We start from the raw sequence: 9,708 nt of genomic DNA, 5'->3' as shown, positions 1-9,708 counted from the left end.
CTTTCCCTCTGCGATTTCAGAGAGCTTCTCCTATGTTTCAGGTCCAGAGCAGCCCACTCTGACTGTTGATATTCTTGTCCTTTTTGCTTATTTCCTAATTTCGCAACTTCTTTTATGTTGCTCATCTCCAGTTTTTGGTCTGCCCCCTTAAGGAACTTTCGAGCAACACTACACACTTACAGTTTTGCATTAAGAGCAGCAAGTTCAAAACCCCTCATCTGAATCTTGGTTTTGCTTTTCCTCCGCACAATATTGAAACAAACAAATGAGATGAACCAAACCATATCTTATCAGACTCATATTCAAATATCAAGTAGTAATATGACTACCTTATGCATAAAACCTTCATTCATGATACTTTAATACAATCCTCATTAGTTCTAGCCCCCGAGCTTTGAGTACTTCAAGTCCCATTAAAAGCCACCCCCCAGGGCAGGGACATGGGAGCAGCGGTCTGGGTGCTGGACAGCGTTTCTCACCCTGCAGCCATCCCGAGCCTGAGGTTTGCCGGGGAGGACACAGGGTGACTCACATCAGATTTAGCTGCTACGCCCACAGATCGCTAAAAATACTTTATTCATGCTCCTGCACAGTTTGTTTACATTCCTGTGGTTTGCTCCTCGTTAAATAACTTCAGGTTTCCATGCCATAAATTGTCCTTAAAAATCCAGATGAATGCGTGGGACTCCCCTGGGGGGGAAATTCACTTGTTAAATATACCCTGGTGGAGGCTGAGCACAAATACTTTCAAAGAACTTCGTGAACGCTGTACATCATCTTCTACAGGCACCACACTGCAGTATTACAGATCATCAGTGTTTCAGCAAGTTCTGATACCACAGGACAGAAAACTCTGCTTTTTCTATCCAAGACTGTTTCTGTATGTTCTCTACTCACGAAGAAACAATCAGGCTTTAAAGCAATGTTTCTAATCTGCACGCTGCATTTTAGATACAATGACTGAAAGATGTCAAAGCTTGATAAGGCAAACCTACACCAGCTGAGGGTCTGATTCTGCATTTCTAACATTTCCTTAGAAAAACCAGCTCTGAGTTCAGACTAAGATGCTGAGGGTTCCCTTCTGGGTACTTTTTTTGCTTCACCTTATGTCAATCTGAGTCTCTGCTGTTTCAGTTTATACCCATCACCTTTAATTCCTCTGCTCCACAAACGGTCCAGCTCCATCTTCTCCTTGACTTGTGTTCACCTGGAAGTCCAGTCTTTTACTTTTGTGCACTCATTCCTGATCCCTAAATGATGGCAACAGCTCCTTCTCCACCCTTTGACATCTCAGACTGAGGATCCCAGACAGGATCCCCATCAGGAACCATCCCTCACGTTGCTATTCCATAGCCAACACAACGTAGCCTTCACTTATGCTGTGACATTACAGATAATAAAAAGCTGATGTGCACAGTTATAACCCTCTTTATTTAACTCTAGGGAACCAACCAGTATTTTCAGCACCCATATTTATGTTCACATTGAGGAGAGAGAAAAATTCATTTGAGAAGGGCTGTGCATCTTGCACAGCAAGAAGAACAATTTTTCTACCCATGTGTTGCTGCCCATTGTTGTGCAATGAAGAGTTGCGGTGGGTGCTTGGTAAGTGGGTGAGGAAAAATAAAGAAAAACTCAAAGGGAAATTGCGGCAGGTTGTGTAATGCCGCGTGGGACCACCAGAGGGAGCTGTGGAGGCCAAATAGCACAGGGTTAACTCGGCAGCTTGTAAACCTGTGTGACTCTGGTTTCTACCTATACACCAAGAAACAGGATTAACCAAAAAAAAATCCACGCTGGCATCAGGGAGAGAACACAATGGAGGTTTATGCCAAACAGATTTTACATCTTTTAAATTATTTGATTTGCTTTCCTGCTCTGAACAAGCCAGCATTTTGATTTTCTTGTCTTACAGTCCATTTCAGTATGGTTCTAGTCAGTGTATGGTGAGGGAGTTGTCTTTCTTCTGCCCTACTCCCTTCACTCCCATTCCTTCCATGCTCCTTCAACATTTATTTCCTCTATCATGCCAACTGATAATTTGTGGACAGTTCTTTGTCATTTCTCAGTATTCAAAACCTAGTTTAATCCCAGCTAGAAGCAAACACAAAGTACAAGCCCTGGCTTCCCCTACTGCATTTAGGGGTTTTTTTGCTGCTCTGCTAAGCCCTAGAAATGGCTTGCTAAAGACAAAGACAAGCATCAGGCAGGAAAATTTCCCATTTTAACCCACAAAATGTTACCAAAAGACATTCAGAAAAGGCAAATGCACTTGGAGAAGACCATCCTTCACCCTGTCATATGCCCAGTTCACAGATTTTCTTTTCCAGTAGCTGTAGTTTTGTTAAATCATGCTTCTTCTGCCATAAATTAGGATTTACAAGGTGTTTCTGGAAACACCCTGCATAATTAACCACCATGGGAACATACTGAGGACTGAAAATGTTTCACAAACACTCATTAATAGGTTGCCTATGCAAATCGTTGTATTAGGATAATAGCGGTAGGTGACGCCTAGCGTTGGGCAATAGTGCCACCTTAAAGGAGATACATCGAGGCCATTTCTGGTATTGCCCTAATTGGACTGTGATTCACAGCCTCAAATTGTGCATTATTCAACTTTCACTTGTAGTTTGGATAAAATCAGAAGGCTGGAGCTTCCAATAGTGTAAAACCCAGTGGATCTAGACACCAAAACATCGTTGACTCTTGCTGCCCATCTGGACCCGTATTTCAGTCCATACTTGTTCAATGGGCAGAATTCTCACTGGTACAATGTGTGCAGGTGACGTAAGCAAGAAGAGCCTCTTTGAAGAGAATTAATGTGGCAGACTTACCTCAGCAAAGTCGCCATCCCCAAGCATTTTCTTTTGATTATTTCTTCATTAGCAAGGGCTCCTGACTCAGCTTTACAAACAAAACTGCTGCGCTCTGAAGTTGAACTGGTTTGACCACATAAACCATATCTTGGCTAGGCAAGAGCCATTATTACTGCTGTCCCTGCCCTACACAAGGATATAATTTTCTAAAACCATTTAAAATTAATAGGCTCTGACAATATTAACAGTCTGTATTGTGGTGTGTGCAGTCTGCATTACTCTGCCCTTTATTGCTTCTCTTACCTTTGTTAGTCACTGTAAAGCACAACACAAGAACTGGTGGAAAAAAGAGAAATCGGTATAGTATTGCTATATTATGGGAAAATTTTGAGAAGAGTTATGATGTTGTAGCTGAGGGATTGCATCTCAATAAGACATCCAGGATACCGGTCCTATTTCTGTCTGGGATCTCCCAAACGCCACTGAAATCAACTGAAAAGTGAGTCCAGAGTGCCTTGCTAGAATCCTTTTGTAGGGGTGAATTTCATACTTGCTATATGTGCTTTAAAACCTGTATTTAGAAATAGCAATTTTGGGGTGCACCCTTGGAGGGGAGAGGTCTTACTGATAGAAACCACCAAAGAGTTAAAATCAAAATATGCCAAAAACATATGGAGGAGAAGAACAAACCTTTAGACTGTGTTTTCAGCTGAACTGTGAGCTCCTCTGACAAATGTCATCCATCCTAACTTGTTAGGACCAAACCATGAAAACCAAACCATGGAAAACCACAAAACCATGGACACCCAACGCCGTCCCTGGGCGCACGGAGGTGCTGTCCGCAAAGGAAGAGGCTCCCGTGTACACAGTGGCTCCCTCTGGTGGTAGAGGCCACTGGGAGGACTGGGAGTGTGGGTGCAGGACACCCATTTTCCCATAAATCACCGCACTCGCTCTTCCCTCTGCAGCGAAACTTCACGCATAAAACCATCAAGCACATTTAAATGAATTAAAGCCACCACCACCGTGGTGTTTATGACAAGACGCATTCATGACACTAATTATTCTTGTTTTACGAGGCACCCATAAAGATCCCCTGGGCCGTGGAACTTATCTGGAATATTCTGGAGGCATCAGGAAGCAAGATTTCAAAGAAGTTCACAAACATCTGTTGGTATGCCATACATAGACAAGATTTTATGTTAATAGTAACAATATCCTAGTGGATTTAGGCTGCTCTGACCTCATGCAGAATGAAATATGTAAAACCTCGGCTTAATCAGCTCCTCATTTTAAGCTTCATAATTGAGGACGGCTTCATTTTTATTTAAAAGATGACTCTGTGATAACTCTGCTCTTTAAAGTTTTTGCACCAGATGCTTCCTCTGACTTAGGTAAGAGCACATCTGCAAGCCTCAGTAACATGAAATCAGATTAAAAACAAGCCCTGTGTTTCCCTAGCACAGAGACAAATACTGGATATTACCTCATACTTCCAATAAGGAGAACAAATCTTGTGCGTGCTGACACACTGTGCCACTGACATCGCCGAGGCTCCCTGTGCAGTTTTCAGCAAAGATAAGTCTATTAATTCTTCGTGCATCTTGAATTCTTCATGAAACCAGTGGAGCAAAACCAGGAAAACTCAAGATGAAAAGAGCTTGCAAGTCTGCGTTTCGCATCATTACCTCACTCAGCTTTAGATAATCATAAACAGTGAGCAAAACAATTACCGCAACTGCAGCGGTAATACATGCAACCAAGTTTGCTTCATAATTAAGGCGCTTTACACAAAGGGTGGCTCAGCTCCTCCAGGCGATGCGAGCAAGGGTATAAATACCCTCGCCCTGCGAGGCTCTCTCCTAGCTACTGCTCTTGGCTTGTTCTCTCCGCTACACTGAGTAAGTCCAATTTGACAACTATACAACCTTGAGTTTCATTTCGCTTTAGCATGAGTGTTTTTTTCTTAAAATCGGGACTACATCCTGCGTAATTATTCTGGCTCTCAGAGACATCAGCAAGCGTCTTTCTGCAGATGTTTTCTGTGATGGATAAAGGATGTGAAAATAAAAGGGCTTTTCAAGACTGCTTTGGGTTGTTAATTTTATGGGAGAATTAAGAATTCCAATCTTAATTTTTTTTTTTTAAAAAGATAGTTCTGAGAATAGATTTTAGCAGTGTTTTTGCATATATGGCATGGTTGGGGGGGTCGGTCGCTGTTGAGGTGGGGGGTTTCATAGACAACTATTGAAGTAAAATCCTTGTTCGAAGTCAGTTCTGCTGCTTGCAACCTGCCTATCCTTAGCCAATTTAATTGCAGTCACAACAAGCTGCACCAAGGGATGATTAGATACCATTACTTAATGTAACAGTAGGAATAAGCTTTCATTTCTAGCTATTAAAACTTTGCTAGTATTTCAATGTGTTTTCACAGAGGCTAAATTAAGCAATTTCGGGGTCAAAGCTAAGTTCTAACCTAAGGGTAACTGGGGGGGGAAATACTATGCATGTTTTTAGCTATTTTTTTTCCAGAGTGGTACTTTAAAGGATGCTTTTATTTCCCCTAAACACAGTTGAGACAAGTCAATAGGTCAAAGAGCTCCTTGCCCTGCCCACGCTAGCGCCTGGTGCAAACAGCACTGAGCTGCTGAAATGCAGCAAAGCAGCTTTCGGAATAAAATGCTACTTTATTCTAGGCAGTATAATAGTTTCTTTATTGGAAAGTATTGCTGGCTACGTATTTAGAATCCTATATATAATTTGTCCATAGATAAGTCTCACTGATTTTACAGGTTAGCTCCAGATTACTCACCATCTGCCTCAGAAGCATCCTGCATTTTGTGCTTGTTTATTGTAAAAAGTATTACAAAGCTGCCATGTCCCCTAATCCTCATCTTTCAAATAGGACAGCAGTTCCAGTACACTGCAGCACATGGGACTTAACCAAGAATAAAATCATACTTTTGCCTTATTTAGCACTAGAAGACATCTTTGACTTAAAGGCTTAAAATATTATGCAGTGCTGTACCATGCCTGCATGCAAAGATTTAATCTGAAGAAAGAAATAAACCCTAATAAATGTGTGTATCCTAGCTGAAGCTGCAATTTTCTTATTTGGGTTGATAAGACCACCACAATATAAGTATTTAAGTGCTGTTTCTTACTTATTAAACCGATATTTTTAAACCCCTATTTATTCTTATCCTTGCATTTTTTTCTATGCTTCAGTGGAACATTTTAGTGCTTGATAACAACAGAAATCTGCAAGGAAATTAATACAGGAAATTAAGCAGGCTGCCAAATGCCATTGCTGCACACTGAAATCTATTGAAAATCCAGATATTTTCTTTTCCCCTTCAAACCCCACCAGTAAAACCCTGGATGCAGGCACTGCCCTGGGAAGCTGTGCGTGGGAGGAACAGCGATGCTGTGGGAACAAGCTCAGACTTGTCTCCATTTCAAAGGGCTGGGAGGTTTTGGAGCCGGTGACTGTTTGGGAGGCGGAAGAGAAACAAAACAAGCAAGCTTAAAGCAGCAGATTAGAAAGGACAAATAAATGCAGGCTAAGTAAAAGGTAGCAAACAGAAAGAAGAGAGCTGAACTGCTGTCTCTATCCAAATTACCTGTCTAAAGATCTCTCAGAGCCAAGCTTAGAAGTGTCCATAACCAAGCACACGGGTGTTTGTTTGTTTTTTCCTAATTCTGCAAACCGCAGGCACTCCCCCACCACGGCCAGGCGATGGCTTCCGAGCAGCTGGCGTGCACCAACCCCTGCGAGGCAAAGTGTCCCCAGCCCCTGGCCACCAGCAGCAACGAGCCCTGCGTGGTGGCCTGCGGTGACTCCCGGGTGATCATATACCCGCCACCCGTCGTCGTCACGTTCCCAGGGCCCATCCTCAGCACCTGCCCGCAGCAAACCGTCATAGGAACCGCGGAGTCCCCCAAGGCAGTCATGGGAGAGGCCTCCACCGCAGCAGCTTTGCCAGCAGAAGCCACAGGGAGACTGGAGGCAGCGGTTGAGAAATTTGCCCCGCCGGTCATCGCCCGTCCTCCGCCACGGTGTGCCCCAAAATACTCCTACACCTATTCCTCCCAATGGACACATCCATGCAACTCGTACCGCTCTGGGAAGAGGTGGACGTACTAAGCTCAGTCCCGGCGTGCGCAGAGCAACTTAAAGAAGTAGCAAAGGAAGCTCAAGATGCAAATTGAGGGTGGAGCTGAAAGGCACCAGCCCGGTGTTGTCTGGCTCCAGCTGAAAAGAATACGAGCTGCAAATGCTCAGCACCTGGGGAAAGCAGGCTCATGTGTGCGTTTTCTCATTTGCCTTTAGTTTAGATCTGTTATCCTCTGGCTTTCCAGTTTAGTCATCTGCTTATGTTGTGCTTTGTCTTATTTCAGTTATATTAGTGACACTGAGCTTAGGGAGGTGACTTAGGATGCTAGAAACTGCACACAACCAAAGGAGAAACCACATTTGTATAGGCTGCGTCAGTTTGTCCCTGGTGATGATTAGCCAGAGCCTCACTGAACACTTGGACAGATGGTCTTTATATCCTGCACAATTTTGTTCCAGAATTGTAGAAAAGCTGTCTCTTTGCAAATAAATTTTCTGTACCAAAATACGTCTTTGGGTTTTCATTACCACACGATAATTTACTTATCGATTGAATTTACAGGATATTTAACCATGGTGATAGGTATTCCATGTTTCTTCTATGTGTGCAAATGTCACAAAGCCCCAGGAATACTTTTCTAGGCCATCTTATTAAACACATCCTGAATATTTGACACTTTCCAGAACCAACCTGAGTCCCTGGAAGATGCTGCACGTAACAGCAGTCCCTGCGAAGGCTTGGGTAAATGTCCACCCAAAATTCATCATATCCATCTCAGGACTCAGCATCTTTCCAACACTTTGCTCCAAGGCCAAAGCAAGACACAAACATCTGGGTGCAGCTGATGGTGGAGAAATGTGCAGCCCACATGTAGCCACCCAAAATCCTGTGCAGAGCTTCCCTGCGGCCACAGCGGGGGAGGATCCCCAAGGCTGCCCACCAATGGTGGCACCCATGAATACAGCAGCCACACTACAGAGAGGGTGCAGAGTATGAGTGGGCAAGAAACATGCTTCTAGCTCAGTTTGCCTTCCTCTACAGACCTCACAAAACAGAAAGTGGTATTTCATCTTTGAAACCTTTTGTAATGAAGCTAATATTTTGCTACTAACTTCCCTACCTTGCCTTTCGAAAGTCTTTTATGAGAGAAATTCAGAGCTTGCACAAAGGTTTTTAGCAGATGGATCACCATCTGACATCTCACGTAATTGCTCAACTATAGACATAATACAGTGAAGAACAAATTCAGACCAAAAAGAAATGTTCATGCAATGTAAATTCTTTAATGGGTATGGAAAAGGCAACAAACAGAGAGGGCAGGAAACAAAACAAGACATGAACAATGAATTGGAAACACAAAAACCGTAAAGCACAACCCAGGGCTCCATCCCTCCCTATTGCAGACTGGGAGCCTCAGAGCAAGGCAGAGCCGAGGAGACTCACATCCGAGGATGAGCACAGCTTGGCTGTATCAGAGATATTGGAGAGCTTTTGGAGGCCATGCTGGAAACCCTAAAGCCACCAGAGGAAGATCTGCAAGGTAATCCTGTGCAAATAAGCAAGGATCATGAAAGTCAAGTAGCTGCTGTGCCACAGCCTGAAGAGGGGCTGAAAGCTTGGTTCTGCTGCTGGTGGTAGAAGACAAGAGGGGCTACTTGTGAAAGAGCCAGGGGAGGTGCAGCGCTGAACTCCATGGGTATTTTGGGTTTAGCAGGGCCCACAGCTGCCGTACCTGTAGCCTCTGCCCCAGCCACCGTATCCACAGCCGCCAAAGCCTCCATAGCCTCCATAACCTCCATAAAGTAGCCTCCATAGCCTCCAAAGCCTCCGTAGCCTCCATAGCCCCCATAGCCACCAAGGCCTCCATAACCACCACGGCCTCCAAAAGTGCCGCCGTAGCCCCCTCCGACAGCGGGAGCTCCTGCTGAGCCAACAACGCTGTACTGCGGGAAGCTGCTGAGGATGGGCCCAGGGAAGGTGACCACCGAGGCTGGGGGCTGGATCACCACCTGGGAGTCGGGGCACTGCCGCACGCAGGGCTCGTTGGCGGTGTCAGCCAGAGGGGCCGGGGCGACCACCCCACAGGAAGTGTTGCACAGGCTGGAGCAGGACATCCTTTGGTTCAGGAGGTGAAGCTGCAAGACAAGGCAGAGCTCAGGATCTGTGCTACGCCTCATCCCAAATCCCTCCTGGCTCTCTAACAACCTTGCAATTTGTGTTCCAGCACATGAAACAGCTCATAAACAGCCCCATCACATCCTCACTGTGCACTATGAGTGCTGGAGACCCCAGCAAAAGATACCCTGAGAAAGCCACTGCTGAGGAAGGAAAGAGGGAGGTAAGACTTGGACTTACCACGATGATCAGAAGAGTCAAGTGAAGGAAGCTGGATAGAGGACTGTGAAGCCCTCAGCTCTTTTATACACATCCCAGAGTGCCTGGGGCATTGGCCAAGGGGTGGTGGCAGAAACCTCAGGTAATCATGAAATCAAACAGACAAGTCTCATGAAATATGTTGAGATGCAGGGCAACTATATCCGTGCTCATTGTGTCTAGTAGCAAGCAAACATGCCCTGGAGATGAAAGGAGTCATGGGAGGGACAAAAGGTGACGTATCATTACATGAAAGAGAAGGCGTTGCTGTAGCTGACCTGGCGGCACCAATAAACCCAGATCTGTCCCTAATCCCACCACTCTGCCAACGTGCCAGAAATGCTTTGCAGAAATGCTTTGCAATCCCATGCACAGCCATCACGTCTGTCATTAGCTCT

At 44.8% G+C, this 9,708-nt stretch overlaps 1 protein-coding gene across 1 annotated transcript; it reads right to left on the bottom strand.

Moving 5' to 3' along the window:
- Positions 1-8,644: 8,644 nt before the first annotated feature.
- Positions 8,645-9,051, bottom strand: LOC104548729 (claw keratin-like). Its single transcript, XM_010194830.1, is given in 2 exon segments — positions 8,645-8,734; positions 8,737-9,051. Coding segments are annotated over 2 exon segments (405 nt in total).
- Between the last annotated feature and the right edge of the window lie 657 nt (positions 9,052-9,708).

This window comes from Mesitornis unicolor, unplaced genomic scaffold, assembly GCF_000695765.1.
Source record: "Mesitornis unicolor isolate BGI_N332 unplaced genomic scaffold, ASM69576v1 scaffold19591, whole genome shotgun sequence".
NCBI lineage: Eukaryota > Metazoa > Chordata > Aves > Mesitornithiformes > Mesitornithidae > Mesitornis > Mesitornis unicolor.
The sequence above is the reverse complement of the archived record's forward strand: the minus strand, read 5'-3'. Positions and strand labels throughout refer to the sequence as shown.